General features: G+C 44.5%; 1 protein-coding gene, 1 long non-coding RNA gene and 1 other non-coding gene across 6 annotated transcripts; 1 reads left to right on the forward strand and 2 right to left on the reverse strand.

Annotated features, from left to right (window-relative positions):
* Positions 1 to 4,755: 4,755 nt before the first annotated feature.
* Positions 4,756 to 4,837, reverse strand: TRNAS-AGA (transfer RNA serine (anticodon AGA)). The gene has a single exon. It is a non-coding gene; the product is annotated as a tRNA-Ser (tRNA).
* A 3,916-nt stretch (positions 4,838 to 8,753) lies between these two features.
* Positions 8,754 to 13,959, forward strand: AURKB (aurora kinase B). Of its 4 annotated transcripts, XM_049859677.1 has the most exons (9): positions 8,754 to 8,812; positions 9,134 to 9,206; positions 10,643 to 10,745; positions 10,853 to 10,910; positions 11,156 to 11,347; positions 11,635 to 11,773; positions 11,884 to 12,032; positions 13,337 to 13,511; positions 13,693 to 13,959. In XM_049859677.1, the coding sequence occupies exons 2-9, from the start codon at positions 9,159 to 9,161 to the stop codon at positions 13,864 to 13,866; spliced, it is 1,038 nt and encodes a 345-aa protein (XP_049715634.1). In that variant the 5' UTR covers positions 8,754 to 8,812; positions 9,134 to 9,158; the 3' UTR covers positions 13,867 to 13,959. The 4 variants fall into 4 exon arrangements, with proteins under 4 accessions (XP_049715634.1, XP_049715635.1, XP_049715636.1 ...); XM_049859678.1 differs by lacking the exon at positions 9,134 to 9,206 and having other exon boundaries at positions 8,783 to 8,812; XM_049859679.1 differs by lacking the exons at positions 9,134 to 9,206; positions 10,643 to 10,745 and having other exon boundaries at positions 8,789 to 8,812.
* A 2,125-nt stretch (positions 13,960 to 16,084) lies between these two features.
* On the reverse strand, positions 16,085 to 23,523 carry LOC126063018 (uncharacterized). Its single transcript, XR_007514195.1, has 4 exons — positions 23,047 to 23,523; positions 21,726 to 21,829; positions 20,796 to 20,953; positions 16,085 to 16,372 (listed from the first exon to the last, which is right to left on the reverse strand). It is a non-coding gene; the product is annotated as an uncharacterized LOC126063018 (long non-coding RNA).
* Between the last annotated feature and the right edge of the window lie 24 nt (positions 23,524 to 23,547).

A 23,547-nucleotide genomic window follows, 5' to 3' on the forward strand; every position in this document is an offset into this window, starting at 1 on the left:
GGAGGCTAATTAAAGGCAATGGCCCAACTGTTGGTCAGGGAGGAGTGACCAACACCCCTCAAAGGAAGACAGAGAAAGAAAAAACAAAATAAAAAAGATATCCCAGCCAAGATGAAGTTACAAACCCAAATCCCAAATCATATGAGGAAATGTCATAATTAAAAACCTGATAAAGTCAGTAATAAGAATATGGATTCACTCTGGGTGATAGGATAATATCCATACGCCTAAAAGGAAGACCAGTTAATACGGCTGTTATTCGAATTTACGCACCAACCACTAATGTCAAAAAAGAGGAAATTGAAGATTTTTAACAACTTCTGCAGTCTGAAATTGATCAAATATGCAATCAAGATGCACTGATAATCACTGGTTACTGGAACACAAAAGTTGGAAACAAAAAAGAAGGATCAGTAGTTGGAAAATTGGCCTTGGTGATAGAAACGACACATGAGATCAAATGATAGAATTTTACAAGACCAACGACCTCTTCATTGCAAATACCTTTTTCAACATCATAAACAGCGGCCTTATCGGTTGGAATACACAGGAATGAAATTGACTGCATCTGTGGAATAAAAAGATAGAAGAGTTCAACACCATCAGTCAGAACAAGGTCAGGGATCAACTGAGGAACAGACCATCAATTGTTCATACGCAAGTTCAAGGTGAAGGTTAAGAGAATTAAAACAAGTCCATGAGAGCCAAAATATGACCTTGAGTATATCCCACCTGAATTTACAGACAATCTCAAGAATAGATGGGACACATTGAATACTAATGACCAAACACTAGATCAGTTGTGGGATGACATCAAGAAAATCATACATGAAGAAAGTAAAAGGTCGTAAAAAAGACAGGATAAAAAGAAAAGACCAAAATGGGTGTCAGAAGAGACTCTAAAACTTGCTCTTGAACAAAGAGCAGCTAAAGGGAAAGGAAGAAATGATGAAGTAAAAGAGCCAAACACAAGATTTCAAAGGGTGGCTCGAGAAGACAAACTAAAGTATTATAATGAAATATGCAAAAACCTGGAGTTAGAAAACCAAAACGGAAGAACACGCTCAGCAGTTCTCAAGCTGAAAGAGCTAAAGAAAAAATTCAAGCCTCAAGTTGCAATTCTGAAGAATTCTATGGGGAAAACGTTGAATGAGGCAGGAAGCATCAAAAGAAAGCGGAAGTAATACACAGAGTCACTATACCAAAAATAATTGGTCCATGTTCAACCATTTTATGGGGTAGCATATGATCAAGAAACAAGGGTATTGAAGGAAGAAGTACAAGCTGCACTGAAGGCACTGGTAAAAACAAGGCTCCAGGAATTGACAGAACACCAACTGAAATGTTCCAACATATTTCAAAGCATAGAAAATGACGGAATACTACCTAACTCATTCTATGAAGCCACCATATCCCTGATACCAAAACTAGGTAAAGACACCAAAAAAAAAAAAGAAAGAAAATTACAGACCTATATCCCTCATGAACATAGATGCAAAAATCCTCAACAAAATTCTAGCCAATAGAATTCAACAACATATCAAAAAAATAATCCACCACGACCAGGTGGGATTTATCCCAGGTATGCAAGGATGGTTTAATATTAGAAAAACCATTAATGTAATCCACCATATAAATAAAACAAAAGACAAAAACCACATGATCTTATCAATTGATGCAGAAAAGGCATTTAACAAAGTCCAACACCCATTTATGATAAAAGCTCTCAGCAAAATAGGAATTGAAGGCAAATTCCTCAACATAATAAAGGGCATCTATACAAAGCCAACAGCTAACATCACCCTAAGTGGTGAGAGCCTGAAAGTATTTCCCTTGAGAACGGGAACCAGACGAGGATGCCCTTTATCACTGCTCTTATTCAACATTATGCTAGAGGTCCTAGCCAGAACAATCAGGCTAGACAAAGAAATAAAGGGCATCCGGATTGGCAAGGAGGAAGTAAAATTATCTCTATTTGCAGATGACATGATCTTATACACAGAAAACCTAAGGAATCCTCCAGAAAACTACTGAAACTAATAGAAGAGTTTGGCAGAGTCTCAGGTTATAAGATAAACATACAAAAATCACTTGGATTCCTCTACATCAACAAAAAGAACATCGAAGAGGAAATCACCGAATCAATACCATTCACAGTAGCCCCCAAGAAGATAAAATACTTAGGAATAAATCTTACCAAAGATGTAAAAGACCTATACAAAGAAAACTACAAAGTACTATTGCAAGAAACTAAAAAGGACCTACATAAGTGCAAAAATATACCTTGCTCATGGATAGGAAGACTTAACATAGTAAAAATGTCTATTCTACCAAAAGCCATCTATACATACAATGCACTTCCGATCCAAATTCCAATGACATTTTTTAATGTGATGGAGAAATAAATCACCAACTTCATATGGAAGGGAAAGAAGCCCCGGATAAGTAAAGCATTACTGAAAAAGAAGAAGAAAGTGGGAGGCCTCACTCTGCCTGATTTCAGAAGCTATTATACAGCCACAGAAGTCAAAACAGCCTGGTACTGGTACAACAACAGGCATATAGAACAATGGAACAGAATTGAGAACCCAGATATAAATCCATCCACATATGAGCAGCTGATATTTGACAAAGGCCCAGTGTCAGTTAATTGGGGAAAAGATAGTCTATTTAACAAATGGTGCTGGCATAAGTGGGTATCCATTTGCAAAAAAATGAAACAGGACCCATACCTCACACCATGCACAAAAACTAACTCCAAGTGGATCAAAGACCTAAACATAAAGACTAAAACGATAAAGATCATGGAAGAAAAAATAGGGACAACGTTAGGAGCCCTAACACAAGGCATAAGCAGAATACAAAACATTACCAAAAATGACGAAGAGAAACCAGATAACTGGGAGCTCCTAAAAATCAAACACCTATGCTCATCTAAAGACTTCACCAGAAGAGGAAAAAGACCACCTACAGACTGGGAAAGAATATTCAGCTATGACATCTCTGACCAGCACCTGATCTCTAAAATCTATATGATTCTGTTAAAACTCAACCACAAAAAGACAAACAATCCAATCAAAAAGTGGGCAAAGGATATGAACACGCGCTTCACTGAATGTTTCAACAAACGTATTCAGCGCTAGAGATCCTCTTTCGTCTATACGAAAAAATTTGAGAGACAGCTACTTGGCCAGCTGACTGGGAGAGATCCATATTTGTGCCCATTCCAAAGAAAGACGATCCAACAGGATGTGGAAATTATCGAACAATATCATTGATGTCGCACGCTAGTAAAATTTTGCTAAAGATAATTCAAAAGTGGCTGCAGCAGTACATCAACAGGCAACTGCCAGAAATTCAAGCTGGATTCAGAAGAGGACATGGAATGAGGGATATTATTGCTGATGTTAGATGGATCTAGGCTAAAAGCAGAGAATACCAGAAAGATGTTTACCTCTGTCTTATTGAGTATACAAAAGCATTTCACTGTGTGGATATAAGGAATTATGGATAACATTACAAATAATGGAAATTGCGGAACACTTAATTATGCTCACGTGGAACCTGTACATAGACCAAGAGGCAGTCATTCGAACAGAACAAGTGGATTCTGTGTGGTTTAAACTCAGAACAGTTGTGCGTCAGGGTTGTATCATTTCGCCATACCTATTCAATCTGTATGCTGAGCAAATAATCCGAGAAACTGGACTATATGAAGAAGAACTCGGCATCAGCATTGGAGGAAGACTCATTAACAGCCTGCGCTATACAGATGACACAACCTCGCTGAAAGTGAAGAGGACTTAGGAAGCACTTACTGATGACCATCAAAGCCCACAGCCATCAGTATGGATTGCACCTCAACGTAAAAAAACAAAAATCCTCACAACTGGACCAAGAAGCAACATCATGATAAAGGGAGAAAATATTGAAGTTGTCAAGGATTTCATTTTACTTGGATCCACAATCAATGGCCATGGAAGCAGCAGTCAAGAAATCAAACGAAGTATTGCAGTGGGCAAATCTACTGGAAAAGACCCCTTTAAACGTTGAAAAGCAAAGATGCCCCATAGCTGACCCAAGCCATGATATTTTCAATTGCCTCATATGCATGCAAAAGCTGGACAATGAATAAGGAAGACCAAAGAAGAATTGATGCCTTTGAATTATGGTGTTGGCAAAGAATATTGAACATACCGTGGACTGCCAGAAGAACGAACAAGACCGTCTTGGAAGAACTACAGCCTGAGTGCTCCTTGTAAGCAAGGATGTCGAGACTTCATTTCACGTACCTTCGGCATGTTATCAGGAGGGACAAGCCCTGGAGAAGAACATCATTCTTAGTAAGGTAGAGGGTCACAGAAAACGAGGAAGACCCTCGATGAGATGGATTGACACAGTGGCTGCAACAGTGGGTTCAAACATAGCAATAATTGTGAGGGCGGGGCAGGACCGGGCAGAACTGCCCTATAGCACATAGGGTTATCCAAGGAGCGCTCGGTGGATTCCTACAGCCGACCTCTGCGGTTAGCAGCCATAGCACCTAACCACTGCGCACCAGGGTTTCCAGCCTCTAGCTAGCAACTATTGATCTGCTTTCTTGTCTCTATGGGTTTGCCTATTCTGGATACCAGAACCAAAACCAAACGAGTCGTTGTCGACTTCTAGAGACCCTGTGAAACAGGTTTGGTGGATTCGAACTGGAGGTATTTTGGTTACCAGCCAAGGTCTTTACCACCAGGGTTTCCAACGAAGCGTAGTCGGCAGGATTCGAACCTGCGCGGGGAGACCCCAATGGATTTCTAGTCCATCGCCTTAACCACTCGGCCACGACTACACGGGCTGTTGTAAATATTTCATATAAATGGAATCATGCAATACGTGTCGTTTTGTGGCTGCTTTTTTTCATTTAATGTTTTCAAGGTTCATCCATGTTGTAGCATGTATCAGAACTTCATTCCTTTTATGGCTGAATAATATTTCATTGTATAGTTATGACACATTTTGTTTATACATTCATCTGTTGATGGACATTTAAGTTTTTTCCACTTTTCGGCTATTGTGAATAGTGTTTCTGTGAACATTCGTGTACAAGTTTTTGTTTGAGCACCTGTTTTCAGTTCTTTGGAATATGTAACTATGAGTGGAATTGCTCGTCATACAGTAATCCTATATTAAATTTATTAGAAACTACCAAACTGTTTTCCACAGCATATGTTCCGTTTTATATCCCCACCAGCAATGCACAAGGGTTTCAATTTCTCCACACTCTCGCCAACACTGGTGATTTTCCTTTTTTTTTTTTTTTTTTAATTATTATGGCCACCGTAGTGGGCATGAAGTGTATCTCATTGTGGTTTTGATTTGCATTTCTCCAATTATCAGCGAGGAAACTTTGGTGGCATAATGGCTAAGTGCTACAGCTGCTTAACCAAAGGGTGGGCAGTTTAAGTCCACCAGAAGCTCCTTGGAAACTCTGTGGGGTAGTTCTACCCTGTCCTATAGGGTTGTTATGAGTTGGAATCTGCTGAAAGGCAATGTGTTTTTGTTTTCTTTTTAGTAATCAGTGATATTGACCATGTTTTCGTGTGCTTATTGGCCATTTGCATATTTTCTTTGGAGAAATGTCTATTCAGATCCATTGCCTTTTTTCTTAATTATTGTACTTTAAATGAAAATTTACAGTTCAAGTCAGTTTCTCATACAAAAATTTATACAAACATTATTATGTGACCCTAGTTGCTCTATGACAGCACACTCCTCCCTTCCACCCTGTGTTTCTCCTGTCCGTTCAAACAGCTCCTGTCCCTCTCTGCCTTCTCATCTCGCCTCTGAACAGGAGCTGCCCATTTATTTTCATAATATCTACTTGAGCTAAGAAGCACACTCTTCACAAGTATCATTTTATGTCTTATAGTCCAGTCTAATCTTTGTCTGAAGAGGTGGCTTCGGGAATGGTTTTAGTTTGGGGCTAATAAAGAGTCTGGGGGCCATGTCTTCTGGGGTCCCTCCGGGCTCAGTCAGACCATTAAGTCTGGTCTTTTTACTAGAATTTGAGTTCTGCACCCTGCTTTTCTTCTGCTCTGTCAGGGACTGTCTGTTGTGCTCCCTGTCAGGGCAGTCGTTGGTGGTAGCCGGCCATCATCTAGTTCTTCTGGTCTCAGTCCATTGCCCATTTTTTAATTGGATTATTTGTCCTTTTGTTGTTGAGTTGTAAGAGTTCTTTATATATTCTGGATATAAATTCTTTATGAGATATATGATTTGCAAATATTTTTTTCATTTTGTGGGAAGTCTTTTCACTATCTTGATAGTATCCTTTGATACACAAAAGCTTTTAATTTTATCTTTTTTTTCTTTCATTGCTTGTGCTTTTGGTGTCTGACAAACCATTGCCAAATCAAAGATTATAAAGATTTACTCCTGTTTTTTTTTTTTTCTTCTAAGGTGTATTTTTAGCTCTTACTTTTAGATTCTTGATTCATTCTGAGTTAATTTCTGAATATAGTGTGAGGTAAGAGTTCAATCATTCTTTTACACGTGGAAATTTATTTAGTCGTACCAGCATCATTTGTTAAAGAGGCTATTCTTTCTCCGTTTAATGGTCTTGGCGCACTTGTCAAAATCAACTGACCATGACAGAAACTGGAAGAATCCCTGAAACTATGGCCCCCAGATGCACTGTTAAGCCAGAACTGAACCATTCCCAAAGCCCGCTCTTCAGACAAAGATTAGAAAGGACTATAAAACAAAAAAATAATACACGTGAGGAATGTACTTCTTAGTTCAATCAGATACATGAGACCAAATAGGTAGCTCCTATCCAAAAGCAGGATGAGAAGGCAGGAGGGGACAGGAACTGGTTGAATGGATACAGGGAACCCTGAGGTGGAAAGGAGGAGTCACATAGATTGCAACTAGTGTCACAAAACAATATGTGTACAAATTTTTGAACAAGAAATTAACCTGAGCTGTGAACTTTCACCTAAAGCAGAATTAAAAAAAAAAAATCAATTGACCATAAATATATAGGCTTATTTCTAGACTCTTAATTCTATTTCATTGATCTATATTTCTATCCTTATGCCAGTAGCATTCTGGCTGTACCTCCTCCAAGATCTATCTGTATGGGATCAAATTGACAACAGCAACTTGAAAGATTAGATAGGAACCTTAGGGGGCAGTGAGTTTATGTTAATGGGGGAGGAACAACTCAGAAAAGGAGGGTGAGAATGGCTGCACAACTGGAAGAATGGAATCGATGTCACTGAATTGTACATGTAAAAACTGTTGAATTGGTGTACGTTTTGCTGTGTATATTCTTAACAACAAAATAAATTATTTTTAAAAATGAATGAGTTATGTCTGACTGTGTTGATGTGGGAAAATGTCCAAGGAAAACTGAAAGATTTAAAGAGGTAAATCGGAGAGCAATGGGTGTGATGATTCCATCTGTGCCATTTTTTCAAGGACAGACATATACATGCACAGAAAAGATCTAGAAGGGTATATCAAACTAATACGTGATAGAAAAGATCTAGAAGGGCATATCAAACTAATACGTGATAGAAAAGATCTAGAAGGGTATATCAAACTAATACGTGCATAGAAAAGATCTAGAAGGGCATATCAAACTAATACGTGATAGAAAAGATCTAGAAGGGTATATCAAACTAATACGTGCATAGAAAAGATCTAGAAGGGTATATCAAACTAATACGTGCATAGAAAAGATCTAGAAGGGTATATCAAAATACATTAGTAGAATTTACCTCTGGGGAGTGTGGCTGGGACCGGGGCTTTCAAGTTCCTCTTCACAATCACACTGTAATTTTTTCATTTTTCTACTGGTAGGATGAATCATTTTGACAACAAAATGCTGGCACACAGAAGAGCCGGATGACAATGGTTGCCTCTGGGGATAGGAGTAGAGGACTAGGCAATTGGGGTGGTAGAGAGTCTTACTTTTAACCGAACTGTTTAAATTTTATCGTGTTCATGTATATTTAAAAACCAGTAGTACATCGACAATATGGATGAATCTCACAAATAGTATTGAACAAGAGAAGTCAGGCACAGAAGAATACATGTTGTATGGGTCTGTTTATGCAAAGTTCAAAACAGGCAAAACCAGTATGTGGGGTTACTTCTGCGTCGGAAGGAGCAGAAAAGAGGCGAACGTTGCAGCAAGGCGGCGGAGCAGGTTCAAACAACATGGCAACCGCAGGAGAACTTGCAGAGAAACGTCCATATACTTCCTCCTAGGGACGTTTTAGTGGATGCAGGACTTTTAAGAACAAAATAGTAATGACCCAAGGACAGACACACACGCAAACGAACAAATAAGGTGACAGAACAGGGGGCCCAGAAACAGACCCAAAACCGGAACTTCATATATTAAGGGTGGCATTTAAATCACGTTGGGAATGTGGCAGTTTTAACAAATAGTCTTGGCATAACTGACTACCCATCTGTTACATCTTAACTCATACACACACGGATTAATTCCAGAGATATTAAAGATTTAAATTAAAAAAAACAAAAAAAAAAACAAACTTGAGAACATCTGATTCGGGGAAAGAAAACCTCTCCATACCGGAATGCGAGAGTGCGGAAATGCGCCTTCCGCCGTTTCCATTGGGCTCCCACGGCCTAAGTCAGGGAACATCCAACCAATAAGAATTGGGCATGGGCGGTGCGCTCAGCCAATGGGGTCAGGGCGGGAGATTTGAAAGCGCCTCGGCTGGGGCGCGTCGGGGCAGATTCAGTCGTTTGCGGGAGGCAGGGAGAGCAGCTGTCCTGCCGGCTCCAGGTGAGCTAGCCCCCTTCCGCGGGCCTTGCGCCGGGAGAAGACAGGTGATCAGGCAGGTCGGGGTCCGTTGGGCGGGCCCGCGCGCATTCCGCTGGGCTGCTGGGCGTATAAAAGTGGAGAGAGGGTCCTGGAGGGGAGTGGGGCCAGTAGCTGGGAGGGACGAAATGGCAAGCGCCGGGATCCCGACTACTCTGGCCAGCGTGCTGATCCGCTCCTTTCCACCAGCCCCAGGCAGGCGCTTCCGGCTAGAAAGGTCAGACCCCTCCCTCGTGCGCTCATTCTATGTTCTTCTCACGGCTCTGTTTCCCTCCTCCGGCTCAGCTCCCCGCCCCCTTTCCCTCTAAGGATGGCCCAGAAGGAGAACGCCTACCCCTGGCCCTACGGCCGGCAGACGGTAAGGCCCTTTCCTCTCCCTCCTCCCCCTATCCCTATGGCGAGATACTGCTTGGAGATTGTCTAAGGCGCCCAATGCCAGCTTTGGGGTCCTGCAGAGGCCGATCCTCTTAGCACTTTCTTCGCTAGTATGCTCCACTGTATGGGCTCCAAGAGTTTGCTAGAAGAATCCGGTCTGGTCTTTCGCAGCCACGTCCTAAAGGCTTCTCAAGTGCTGTGAACTTGAATCTGACCAACCACTGGCCCCTCTGCTGGGCTGACTGAGCCTACTTGTCACATTCAAGTGATAGCTGGGACTGAGCGTCTGGCCAGAGTCAGGGTCTGGCCTTTGAGCCACGATTCCCTACCCTTGTCCTGAAAAAAATAAGATAGACCGGAAATAGAAATAAGATGTTTAAAAGGTCAAGGACAAGTCTAAATTAATAATTTGGAGTTTATTTTAATAACTAGAGTGCAGAAGGATCTAAATAGAGTATTTTCTAGATGGTTAGCCAGTTGTCCCAACACCTTTCACTGAAGAGTTCACTCTCTGATTTGAAATGCCACCTGTATTATACGTTTTAAATTCCCAAATATATGTGGGTCTATTTTGGGGCTTGTTTATTTGTTGCTGTCTTGGGACAGGTTTCTAAGGGCACTAGGGTTTCTTCCTCTCTGGGCTGAAGAAACACTGCACTGGCTTAGCTCCCTTGTTGGTGTGGCTTAGGCATCCTGGAGGGTCCATCTATCCCTTGTCCAACAGTTCCCTCCCTCCAGGAGCACTTAGTGAGGTTGTTAAGAGTGGAGGCTGAATGAGAAACCACTGTCACCTCTACATTGGTCACTCCCAAAAGAAAGTTGCGTATATTAACCTGAGAGGTTGAAAATTAGAAGTGGTCCCAGGCCACCAAAGTAGTCCTCAGTGTCCAGAAAAGCCTGTTGGTGCAAAGGGCTAATTACTGGTGTTTGCTGCAACGTCCAAGGCTTCAAGGACCTCACCTGAGCCTTAAAGACTGGGCTTTTAGGGGACTGAGAATACCTCTGTGCTAAAACTCCTCGGATTGTGGGTGTTCATTGACCCAGTCCACTACTGCTCCCTAGGGTGGGGGGCCTGGGTGACTGAATGTGATGTTATGGACAGGACTATAGAGGCTGGAGAGCTTTGTACCTGAGAATGTGGTGTGGGCCAGGGCCAAAAAGGTGAAACGTGAGGCGCTGGGATGAGTCTTTTGATCCTTATATAAGTCTAACTTAGGCTGATAACTAATAACACATTGTAATATTGTGCTCTGAGCAGAGTCTTAGGGCTGGGTGGCAGAATTCTATCAGTGTTCCTCTTTGAGCTGGGGGTGAGTGAGTCGTGGCTCCATAGCAAGTAGCTAAATTGCTACACGTAGCACATTCCAGCCCAGTCACTGGGACAAAAGCGCCTCAGAGCTACCCCTTGCTCCTTCTCAGGCTCAATCTGGCCTAAACACCCTGCCCCAAAGAGTATTCCGGAAAGACCTTGCCACCCCATCTGCACTTGTCCTCATGAGCCGCTCCAATGCCCAGCCCACAGGTAACTCAGACGAGGGAGAGGATTGACCTGAAGGGACTGGAGCCTATGGGGAGGGCACAGGGATGAGAAGGTCAAATGAGGGCCTCAACTTACCTGTTCTCTCTTAGCTGCCCCTGGTGAGAAGAAGATGACAGAGAACAGCAGTGGGACACCCAGCTTCTTAATGTAAGTACCCCAAGCCTCGGGGTGGGAGAGAAGAGGTGGGATAGGAAACGAGGGAGGTAAACCCCAGGGGCAGGTGGAGTAGGGATGGGGCAGGAAAGTCTGGTCCATTCTCAGCTCCCTTCCAAGAGAAAGAGGGTTGAGAGCAGGATGGGCTGAGGAGTAGGGAGAAGACAAACAATTTAAATGACCAACAAACCCATGCCACCTCCTGGCACTGAGCGGCCTTCCCCTCACTTTCCGATCAGGCGGCCCTTCACAATTGACGACTTTGAGATTGGGCGTCCTCTGGGTAAAGGCAAGTTTGGAAATGTGTACTTGGCTCGGGAGAAGAAAAGCCATTTCATCGTGGCACTCAAGGTCCTCTTCAAGTCTCAGATAGAGAAGGAGGGTGTGGAGCACCAACTGCGCAGAGAGATCGAAATCCAGGCCCATCTGCAGTAGGTCAACACCCTCCAAGCAAAGCCCCTCTGCCCCTCACCCCCAGCCCCAAGCTTCTCTTTCCATTCCACCACCTCCAGCCTGCTTTCCAGGCAGCTGTGTCTGCTTAGCTCTCAACTGGGCCAGAGCCATGAATCCAGAGAGCTGTCCCCATCCTCACCTGTGTTCCCCTTCACCACTCCCAGCCCTGGCGTCCCCAGCCCGGTCCTGTTTGCCCCATATGGACCTGTCATTTTCCCTGGCTCCTAGCCAGGATGCAGACTGAGGCTCCTCTGTGCTTCCCCAGGCATCCCAACATTCTGCGTCTCTACAACTATTTCTATGATCGCCGGAGGGTCTACTTGATTCTGGAGTATGCCCCGCGGGGGGAGCTCTACAAGGAGCTGCAGAAGAGCCGCACTTTTGATGAGCAGCGAACAGCCACGGTCTGGGCGGGTGGGCACCCAGGGCGCCAGCAGGGGCTCGAGACTCGGGGTGCACTGCTCGCAGCTGGAAGGTCCCTCCTCGTCTGACTGTCTGCCCTTGGCCCTTCCAGATCATGGAGGAGCTGGCAGATGCTTTGATGTACTGCCACGGGAAGAAGGTGATCCACAGAGACATAAAGCCAGAGAATCTGCTTTTGGGGCTCCGGGGAGAGCTCAAGATTGCTGACTTCGGCTGGTCTGTCCACGCCCCCTCCCTGAGGTATGGTGGTGGGCAGGGAGGACAGTGCTGATGTGAGGCTGGGAAGTTCGAAATGAAACCACTCCCAATCTTGTTACCTAGAGACACTTGGGTTTGTCTTCATGCAAATATTCCAGTTGCCATCGAATCAATTCCTACTCATGGTGACCCCATGTGTGTCAGAATAGAACTGTGCTCCATGGAATTTTTTTAATTGTGCTTTAAGTAGAAGTTTACAGTTCAAGTTAGTTTCTCATACAAAAATTTATAGACACATTGTTAGGTGATCCTAGTTGCTCTCACTATAACGTTATAGCACACTCCTTTCCACCCTGTAGTTCCCGTGTCCATTCAACCAGCTCCTGTCCCTCTCTGTCTTCTCATCTCCAAGCTACTCCAGACAGGAACTGCCCATTTAGTCTCATGTATCTATTTGAGCTAAGAAGCACACTCTTCGTGAGTATCATTTTATTTATAGTCCAGTTTAATCCTTGTCTGAAGAGTTGGCTTCAGGAATGGTTTTAGTTTTGGGCTAACAGAGAGTCTGGGGTCTATGGGGTTTTCAATGGCTGATTTTTCCAAAGTAGATCACTAGGCTTGTATTCCAAGGTGCCTCTGGGTGGACTCGAACCTCCAACCTTTCGGTTAGCTGTACCCAGGGGCTCCTCATGCAAATATAGATGTAGAAATGTCTTTATGAATATAGAGTATCACGGTTTTGTTGCCCAGATTTTTTACTCAGTGTATTGGGACTGTCTTCCCATATTATGAAGAACACTCTCACATCATCATTTTTAATGGCTTCAGAGGTCTGCTCTTAACCAAAAGGTTGGCAGTTCAAATCCACCAGCCACTCCTTGGAAACCCTATGGGGCAGTTCTACTTTGTCCAAAAGGTCACTATGTGTCGGAATCAACTCAACGGCAATGGGTTTAGTTTTTTTTTGGTTCATAGTACTTCATAGTAGGGATATGACCTGATTTATTTTAGCTGAACTTTCTTGATGGACATTTGAGATGTCCCCAATTTTTCCCTTAATTCTAAGATGAACACATGCCTCATACCTGATTATTTTATTAAGATATATCCCTCAGGGTGGAAATGCAGGGACTATGTAGGCCCAGTCTGGGGCTTTGGTTTATAGTGTCATCCCACCCCAATCCCAGAGGGCTAAGCCTGTCCACACCCCTGTGGCCCATCGAGCCTGGCTGGACTGCTCCCCTGGATACTGGGGTCTCTTGGCTCCCTGCCATCAGGCAGTGGGAAAGGAGAGGCTGTCTGTCCCTGGGACCCCTGCTTACTCTCCCCGCCACCCCAATACCCAGGAGGAAGACAATGTGTGGCACCCTGGACTACCTGCCCCCAGAGATGATCGAGGGGCGCATGCACAATGAGAAGGTGGATCTTTGGTGCATTGGAGTACTTTGCTACGAGCTGCTGGTGGGAAACCCACCCTTTGAGAGTGCTTCACACAATGAGACATATCGGCGCATTGTCAAGGTGGGCAGGCTGGCCTGGTGTGTGGCTGGGCTTCATGCCAGCTGTGGGCGCAGGGCCAGAAGTGGCCACAGCGAGACTTGGCAGGGCCCTATCCAGCTCTCCGAATAGTGTGGGAAGTGAAGGAAATTGTAGCCAGGATGAAACTAATTGGTCCTCCCTTCCCCCTTCTCTACTTCTGCAGGTGGACCTGAAGTTCCCTCCTTCTGTGCCCACAGGAGCCCAGGACCTCATCTCCAAGCTGCTTAAGCATAACCCCTCAGAACGGCTGCCCCTGGCCCAGGTCTCAGCCCACCCTTGGGTCCGAGCCCACTCTCGGAGGGTGCTACCTCCCTCTGCCCTTCAGTCTGTCCCCTGAATCGTCCGTCATTTACTCAGTGTCTGTGTTTGTATGTCTGTGTACATGTAGGGGGAAGGAGGTGACCCTGGCCTATTCCCTTATCTGTCTTCTACCTCCTTTTATTTAATAAAGGCTGAAGCTTTTTTATACTGGTACGTGTAGATGTTTACAGGTAGGAGAAGCTGTCCCTTATCGGAAGGAGCTGGGGTGGAGGATGTATCCCTGCCCCTGGCAACACCCTGCCTTCTCAGCTATGATGCCCACCAGGTCAGCTCCCAGCCACCTTCATTTGTCCCATTGTCCTTTCCTTCCCCAGCTCTGACTCCTAGGGCCCGGGGTGCTGAAGAACCTTGTCTGCCCCAGCCTCACTTAAACATCACCCACCTGCCTGCCTTCTCTTACATCTTGCCCTCTCTTGATTATCTGACCTCTAGTCTTTCCCGCTCCTGGTTCATTGATGATTTTATCCCAAGATGCTTAACTGCAACTGCCAAGATCTTTTTCCAAAGTCTTTAAGCTGTTTTCTTTTTGGTACTTACTTCTGTTATCATTTTGAGGCATTATCTATTGTTTTTCTGCTACAAAATTTAAGGATTTCATTCTTTCACCCCATTGCCACCATAAATACATACATTTTCTGTCTTTGCATCCTTCCGATATAATTATGTCACAATCATGGTTAAATGTAGTCATTGGACAATAGTTACTCAGTGTCTTCTACATTCCAGACACTGTTGCTGAGAATAAAGCAATGAATGAACGAGAAAATGCCTTCTGTGCTGGGAGCTTACTAGGGTATCAGCACCCAGTGTTTATATTGACAGGAGTCCCTGGGTGGTACATTTAATGCACTTGGCTACTGGCAATGGTTGGAGGCTTGAGTCCACCCAGAGGCACCTCAGAAGAAAGGTCTGTCGATCTACTTCCGAAAAATCAGCCTTTGAAAATCCTGTGGAGCACAGTTCTCTGCCACGCATTGGGTCGCCATGAGTCAGAACTGACTATATGGCAGCTGGTTTTAGTGGTTTATGTTATGACTGTGAGATGCCAGTCAAGCTGGCTCAGGTGGCATTCTATTATTTTCCTTTCTTGTACAACTTTTTGACTCTCCCTGAAGTGAACTATCTTGTCCCCTTTGCTCATTTCTGTATGTACAGAGCACTAATCCATCTCCAAATTTCGCCCCCGTCTAAGCATGTAAAGCTATAAACGTCGATCAGAGTATCACCATCTGCATCGCATAAGGCCTAATATATTTTGTTATTATATATAAATACATATTTGTTAATATATATATATATTATATATATATATACACATAGTTATTATTCAGGTCTCAACATCCTCTAATGATTTCATGGTGATTTCTTCTCTTCACAAGGGTGTTTTGAAAATTCCAAACATGGGCTTTCCCCTGCATGTGCCCGGCCACCATGTTTCCTCCATCCTCCCTACCAAGCTTCTTAGCAAATGTCCTGCGCTCCTCACTCCTAGTAAGCTCCGGGCTTTACTTCCCCAGGACTTGGATATGAGTTCTGCATTGTCTCTATTTTTTTTTTTTTTTTTTTTTTGATCTACACCAATTAAATGAGTTAATTCTTTTAAAACTTTAAATAATATGAATAAGGTAAAATTCCACTTTTCCAGCTATCCTAAATTGTAGTAGAAACTAATATCAGTTTGGTAACATATTTCTAGTCCCTGGGTGGTACGAACGGTTAACATACTCAGCTGCTAACTGAAAGGTTAGAGATTCAAGTCCACCCAGAGGTGCCTGGAAAGAAACGTCTGGTGATCTACTTCCCAAAAATCAGCCACTGAAAACCCTATGGAGCACAGTTCTGCTCTGACACACATGGGGTCATGGTGAGTTGTAATCAATTAGATGACAACTGGGAAAAAAATCTTTTTAGGCCTCTTTCTTTGTATTTACATTCATATCTATACACTTCTAAAAACAGCATTTGTGACCATGTGGAGAATTTCTTTTATGTAAATAGTATTGCACTGTATGTACTGTTTTGTCGCTTGATGCCTTCTAAAGCTCTCCATGACAGTTTGGACAGATGTACTTTGTTTTCTAATCGCTGCACAATAATCCTTAATATGGGCTGTAAAGATGGCGGCAGCATCTCACCTCCTCTAAATTCACGAGGGGGAGAATCACCATCAGCAACAGCCCAAGGCTGATTCCTGTGAGGTGGAGGTCAGGCATACTTCCTCTCTCCAATCTTTCACCAACCCTGACACCAGCTGTCCCTCCCACGGCACTCTCTAATTCTCTGCTGGGTTCGGAAATTTTTCACAGTGACCACACAAAGCTCACAGACCATACTCACAGTTACGGGGTTTATTAAGGAAGTAACAGGTGACAACTTGGGATGAGGATCAGGAAGCATGCAGGCAGTCTCCCTTCTTCAGTGCACGATAGCTCTCTGAGCCCCTCTTGGCCATGCAGGGCTCCTCTCGGCCCCGTCAGGACAGCCCCTTCTCTTGGCTCTTGGGCCTCAGCTTGGCCTCTGCCCTGCTCAAGCAAGTGTTACAAAGTTCTTTTAGTTCCACCGATAGGTGCCTGGAGGCACTCCACTACACCAGCAAGCCTCCTGCCCGAAGGCCCTCAGCACTCACTCCGTGGGTCAGCATGCCCCCTGTAGTCGCCTTGCTCCGCAGGCCAGAAGTCCACCGTGGCATCTGTGCTAGTCTCCTGGTTCTGCTACCCCCATTTCTCTGCCACTGCTTCTCACCATCTCACACCATCCCCAGTGTTACAGCTCTTTCTCTAAGTCTAGGAGGTTCTTAGCACAGGAGCCCCAGGTCCAAAGGATGCATTCCACTCCCAGCTCTTCTTTCTTCCACTCCCTCTACTCTGGGATTGGCTCTCTTTTTAAGCCTAGTTGCAAAACTGACCAATCCCCAACAAGGGTTCCACAAGCACCTCATTTGCATACCCCCACCCAATCATTTTGTGGGAGTTGCCAGACCATGCATGGCTAGAAGGGCCATATTAAGTAATTCACTGCACCACAGGATATTCCTAGGTTTTTTTGTTTTTAAGCCATTCTTTTGATGGACATTTAAATTAATTTCAATGCTTTGTACTGCAGCCAATGCCTTCTGCGAGCCTCCTTGTGCACCTGTATGAGGGCTTATCTAGGGAATACAGAGAAAGACATGGCAATGCTGGGTTGCAGAGTATACACAGGTGAACTTTCAATACCAGTTACTGTCAAGTCAGCTCTGACTCATGGTGACCCCATGTGGGTCAAACCCTGCTCTACAAGGTTTTCAATGGCTAACTTTTCAGAAGTAGATCACAGGCCTTTTGTAAAATAGCTCAGTGGAGGCAACTGATGTCTTCCAACTTCACTAGTTGGTGGGAGAATCAAGATCAACAGGGCCAATTCCTGTGAAGCAGGGGTCAGACATACCTCCTCTTGCCAGCCCTTTATACCAATTCTGACACCATCTGTCTCTCCCCTGGCACTCTCTACTTCTCTGCTGAGTTCAGTAATTCATTGCAATGGCCACACAGAACTCACAGATAACACTCACAATTACGTGGTTTATTACGGAAGTAACAGGTTACAATTCAGGTTCAGGAACACTCAGGATACAGCTCTTCCAATCAGGACAGCCTCTTCTTAGCTGTGCCGGAAGGCAGGTGTCTCGTCTCTCAACCCCTTGGCCTGGCCTCTGCCCTGCTCAGGCAAGTGTTACAAGCTCTTTTAGCTCTGCCAGTAAGTGCCTGGAGGCACTGTACTCCGCCAGCAAGCCTCCTGCCCACAGGCACTCAACTTTCTTGCTCCATGTACCAGGAAGCCCACCACGCTGTCTCCTGCCAGTCTCCTGGTTCTGCTGCCACTGTTTCTCTGCCACTGCTTCTCTGGTGTTACAACACTTCCTCTGTCTTCCTGTGTATAGCTCCTACTCTCTCAGTGCCTCCCTTTAAGCCTAGTGTGATGGCAAAACTGACCTTGTTAGGGTTCCATATGCCTCATTTACATAGTCCCACCCAGTTATTTGGTGGGAATTACAAAGACTATGGGTAGAAGGGCCATATTAAATAATTCACTGCACTGCACCTTTCTTTCGAGGCACCTCTGGGTGGACTCAAAGCTCTGATCTTTGAGTTAGCAGCCAAGCATGTTACCATTTGCATCACCCAGGGACTCCTGGACTCCATTACGGGTTAGCTGGAAGGAGGGTGCTACTGGCATACAGGGTTAAGGTATCTAGAAACTAGAAGCCTAGACTAATATGTCATTGGGATCATGGCGTATTAGTCAGGACTCTGGGTGCAAGTGACAGAAACACATCTTGAATGAGTTTAAGTCAAATAAGGGAAATTAATGCCTGGGGGTCATTTATTTAGTAAATATTTATTGAGAACCTACTATAGCCAGGCACTGTTCTAGGCACTGAGGATATAGGTAAGAACAAAACAGACAAAAAACCCTATCCTCCTGGAGCTTACATACATAAATAAGCAATACTGTATACAGTATGTCACATGGTGGTAAGTGCTATGGAGAACAGGCAGGGAAGGAAGTTGGTAATTGCAACAGGAAAGGGGCTGCAATTTTAAATAGGTGGTCAGGAGAGGCCTCACTGAAAAGGTGACATCTGAGCAAGTACCTAAAACAAGTAAGGAAGGGAGGCTATGCAGTCTGAAATTTTTTTTTTGGTAGACTCGGCCTCAAAAAACAAAACAAAAGCAAGAGCTAGTATAAATACCTGAAGTGGAAGAATGTCAGAGGAGCATTGAGGAGGCCTGTGTGGCTCGAGGAAGGTTAGTGACTGGAAGAGACGGAAGAGATGAGATCAAAGAAGTGCCAGGGCTCTGACCTTCATTGTAGGGCCTTCAAGACCATTGTGAGGGTTTCAGTTTTAATTGTTAGAGAAATTAGGAGCCAGTGTAGGGTTTTTTTTTTTTTTTTTTTGTGGTAAAATATATATAAATTTTACCATTCTAACCATTTTAATTTTATGCAAATTAAATGATTATGATCTACCAAGGGGATTGGTCAGTTTGTAGTCTTGGAGCGAGGATCATGCCTTGAAATTGACAAGGAGTAGTCTTACATAAGCCCCAATCCCACAGAGGTTGGGGGGGGGCCTCACTATCATCAGGAAGAGTCTGGAGCAGAACACATCCTTTGGACCTGGGGTCCCTGCACTGAGAACCTCCTCGACACAGGAGACAGAGAGTTGTAATACTGGAGACAGTGTGAGATGGGGAGAAATGACAACAACCACAGTACAGCCCACAGGTAGGGAAATGGTGGCAGCAGTACAAGTGGTGGGAACCAATGACCAGTGTGAGGCAGCTGCAGTGGACTTGTCCACCCATGGAGTGAAGGAGAACTGAGTACCACTGGGCAGGAGGCTTGCTGGTAGAGTGGGGTGCCTCTGGGCACTTGTCAGCGAAACTAAAGAGCTGTAAAACTTGCCTAAGTGGGGCAGAGGCCAAGAGAAGCCCCGGCAGCGGGCATGGCTGAGAGAAGGCCTCGCAGCGGGCACAGCCGAGAAGAGGTGGAGAGCTGTCTTGGCTGGAAGCTGTGCTGGTTGAAGAGCTGTGTCCTGTCTTCTGAGTTGTATCTTGTTACTTCCTAGTTAATCCTGACCCTGAATTGTAGCCTGTGGCCTCTCTAATAAACCACATAATCATGAGTATGGTCTGTGAGTTCTCTGTGGCGACTGCAATGTATTACTGAAACCAGCAGAGAAGTAGAGAGTGTGGTAGTGGGGATAGTTATTGTCAGAAATGGTGAAAAAGTTGGAGAGTGGAGGTATGTCTGACCTCTACCACACAGCAATCAGCTTTGTGCTGACTTTGATTCTCATCGCTCCTCCTGAATGTAGATGAGGTCTGATGCTCGTAGGATACGTTGTTAAGTAAATCTCCATCTCCTCCAATTCCTGGTAATCTCTATTCTACTCTCTATCTCTATGAATTTGATTATTCCAGATACTTCATATCGTTAGAATCACACAATATTTGTCCTTTTGTTTCTGGCATATTTCACTTAGAACAATGTTTTCAAGGTTCATCTATGTCGTAGCATGCCTCACAACTTCATTCCTTTTTATGGCTGCATAATATTGCATTGTGTAAATACACATACCATATTTTGTTTATTTATTCATCTGTTGATGGACTCTTGGGCTGTTTCCACCTTTTGGCTATTGTGATTAATGCTGGTATGAACATTTGTGTACGAGTATCTGCTTGCAATTCTTTTGGGTCTATGCCTAGGAGCGGAATTGCTAGGTCATAAGGTAATTTTAGGTTAAGGTAATTGTACCTGGGACCCTGGTGGCACAATAGGTAAATGCTTGGCTCCTAAATGAAGGTTGGATGTTCAAGCTGCTCCATGGGAAAAAGACCTGGTAATCTGCTCCTGCAAAGATTACAGCCTAGAAAACCCTGTGGGGCCGTTCTATTCTGTCGCATGAGGTCATTTACTGAGTCAAAATCGATTCAACAGCACCTAACAACAACAAAGTAATTGTATGTTCATCTCTTTTGAGGAACGACACCATTGTAGGGTTTTGAGCAGAACAGTGACGTGATCTAATTCATACTTTAAAAGAATCACTCTGGTTCTTTCTTGTGAACAGACTGTAGAAGGGTGAGGGGAGAAGAAGGGAGACCATTTGGGAAACTACTTCAATTATCTAGGCAAGAAATGATGGTGGCTTGGACCAGGGTGGCAGTAGTGGCAATGAGATTCTGGATATACTTCAGAGCAGAACCAACAAGATCTGCCAAAGGATTGGACATGGGCTGTGACAAAGAAAGGAGTCAAGAACAACTCCAAGGTTTTTGGCCTGAGCAGCTGGGAAGACAGAGTGGAATTCGCTGAAACAGAGAACACTTTGGGGAGGAACTGGGTTTTGGGGAGGGGAAGGAGTAGAATCACAGGAAGGACAAAGGTGGAGCTGACCTCAGGCTGGTACAGGAATTCAAATGCTGCCAGGCTCCATGCCTGTCCGTCTTTTATCTGTAGTTCTCATCAGTAATCAGCCTCATTCTCTCCATCTGCAGACAGGGTTTTCCTCTTGGCTACAGAAGATGGACAAGCAGCCCCAGCTAATAGTACTGCTGAAGAGAAAAATTAATAACAGACATCTTATTTTGATTTTAAGGTTTTTCTTATCTACAAAACCAAATATTAACCATAAAAAGCCTGACCCAAACTGCAAAAGCCTGCCAGAAACTGCTCTATAGAAATGTTAAGCTGTCTTATTCTTCTAGAAAAGGACAGTCATCAATTCGTTACCTCATAATTTAAATCTCAAAAAGACTCAGGGCTGCAGGTGGTTGGAGGACCAAATTATTAGCAGTGGGTTTGTTTTGGTTTAGGCCTGACTCCATGGCAGTGGGTAGGCCACAAGTAACCTGATATCAGTTGATTTTAGTAAAGGGGGAAGGAAGGCAGAGTTCAATCAATCACGTTAAGATGAGCCAATGTTTGATCCGTATTTCTCCCTTCTCTTCTCTTTATAAGCCCCAAGGTACCTACCTTCTTCAAGCCATTTGCTTTTTCTGCAATCAAAATGGTCTCCCTATATGCATATAGAATAACTGCTCAGAATAAACTTTATGTTCAAATTTTTATGAGTTTTCATTATTTTTAACAATGCCCAGCCTGAAATCCCAAGAGAAGGGAAAGTCATTTCACACTCTCCACGGCTCCAGCAAGAAAAGTACTGGAGGGCTTTTACTAGGCCCACCCTGGGTCATGTGCCCATCCCTAAGCTAATCTGCCGTCAGAAGAGTGAAGCACTCTGATTGGCCAGGTTTGGGTCATGTGAATGGGAGGCTGTCATCTCATGAAAACCTCAAGGAGTAAGGAGTGAGGAGCTTCCGGTACCTGAGATCTTGGGTAGCCAAGCATTTATCTACTAAAGCCTTCAAGATACATCCGGAGTGTTGAAATTGCTAAATGGGAACCAAATTTGCTGTGTTAACTTTCACCTTAAAAAAAAAAAAAAAAAAACCAGTAACTTTCACCTTAAACACAGTAAAATACTATTAAAAAAAAAAAAGGTATCTCTAGAATGTGTCCACATACCCAATTCTGTTGCCACAATGCTAGGCTGAGCCACCATCACCTCGCACTTGAAGGAATACAACAGTCTTCTCACTGGTCTCCTGTCCCCTCTTACTCTCTTCCAAACATTTCCCACAGCAGTCAGTAATCCCCAAACATGGATCCTATCACATCACTCCTTTTCCTATGAGCAACTCCCCATTCTCAATGAGCAACTCCCCATTCTCAAGGAAGGTTCCCCCAAACATCTAAGGAATATCTACCCAGCCCAAATGTGTATGGGCTGTTTTTAGAGCAGAGGGTTTCATCAGGTCTTGGTTGACTGTAAAGTACAGAAAGATGGCAATTGTGGGCTCCTCAAGTTTGGCAAAAGGGTGAGCTACTGTCAGCAGGGTTGGCTGGCTAAAATCCTGGCAGGGACTGGGGTGGGGGAGTCACAGGGGGGTTCTCGGGAGCTGCACTCCTGAATGCTGATATGACACTGCCTCAGGTCATCTCTCTATCCAGATAAGAGTAACTACATCCTTTGTCAGCTAAAGTAGCTTTAGAACATCGCTTGTATTTAGCGTCTTTTCCAGTGTCTGCTGCACCACTGCACTGAGAAGAAAAGTCTCCATTCCATAATAGGAACTACACGGCCCTGCAGGATGGGATCCCTGCCTGCTTTTTACAGCCTGATTGCTCCAGATCCTCCCCCTTGCTCATTTTGTTTCAGCCCCAAAGTCCCCCCCCCCCCCGCCCCAGTTCCTTAAATACGTCAAGCCTTCTTTGTCTCTGGGACTTAGCACAAATTATTCCTCCCTGGGCCTGGAATGTGCCTGGCTCATTCCGCTTGTTTTCAGTTAAATGTTTTCTCATCAAAGGGGCCTTTCCTGATCCCTTATTCTCAGCTAGTGTCTTGTCAGTTATTCTCTATCACAACGCCTTATTTCCTGGCGTACTAAAGGAAAGGTTCAAACCCACCCAGAAGTGCCTTAACATAAGGCCTGGTAATCTGCTTGCAAAACGTTACAGCCTTGAAAACCCTAAGAAGGCCAGTTCCAACTCTGCACACTGGGGGTCGCCATGAATCAGAATCGACTCGACTGCAACCAACCACAAAAACTTATAAGAAGGTGTGATTACTTCACTGAATATTTACCTCGTGGCAAAATTACATCCTATCTTTCAGGGGGAGAGAGTCTGTCAGCGTGGACGGGGCAAGAAACAGAGCACAGAACAGCCCATAAGCCCGCTGCGTGGACCACGAGATACTCTGGTCAGTTCCTGTGCTAGATCTGTCATCCGAAGATGCTGCAACGGACAATTCATGCTCTGCTGATAATTCTGGTTCCATCCTTCTTGACCAACAAGCTGCTGTTCAACCGGATGGTCCAAGCAGGACATACTTTTTCCATCCCAAGAACCTCTCCAGGAACAGCACGTCTGGTTTCCACTTCGTGCGTTTGCTCAGCAATTGTGGGCGGAAAAAGTCTGGGTCTCGACCCCGCGGGACCCCGGTATTTCAGGACCTCCGTCCTTAAGATCCGCCCCTTCAACTTCTCGAAAGGGCAGGGCGACGAGCTCAGCTGTCACCTCCTTCTCTCCACTCCCTTTGCTCTCACGTGTGTTTGGCACTTCAATAACGGCACTTCTTCCGGGA

The sequence above is a fragment of the Elephas maximus genome, chromosome 19, assembly GCF_024166365.1.
Source record: "Elephas maximus indicus isolate mEleMax1 chromosome 19, mEleMax1 primary haplotype, whole genome shotgun sequence".
Classification (NCBI taxonomy): domain Eukaryota; kingdom Metazoa; phylum Chordata; class Mammalia; order Proboscidea; family Elephantidae; genus Elephas; species Elephas maximus.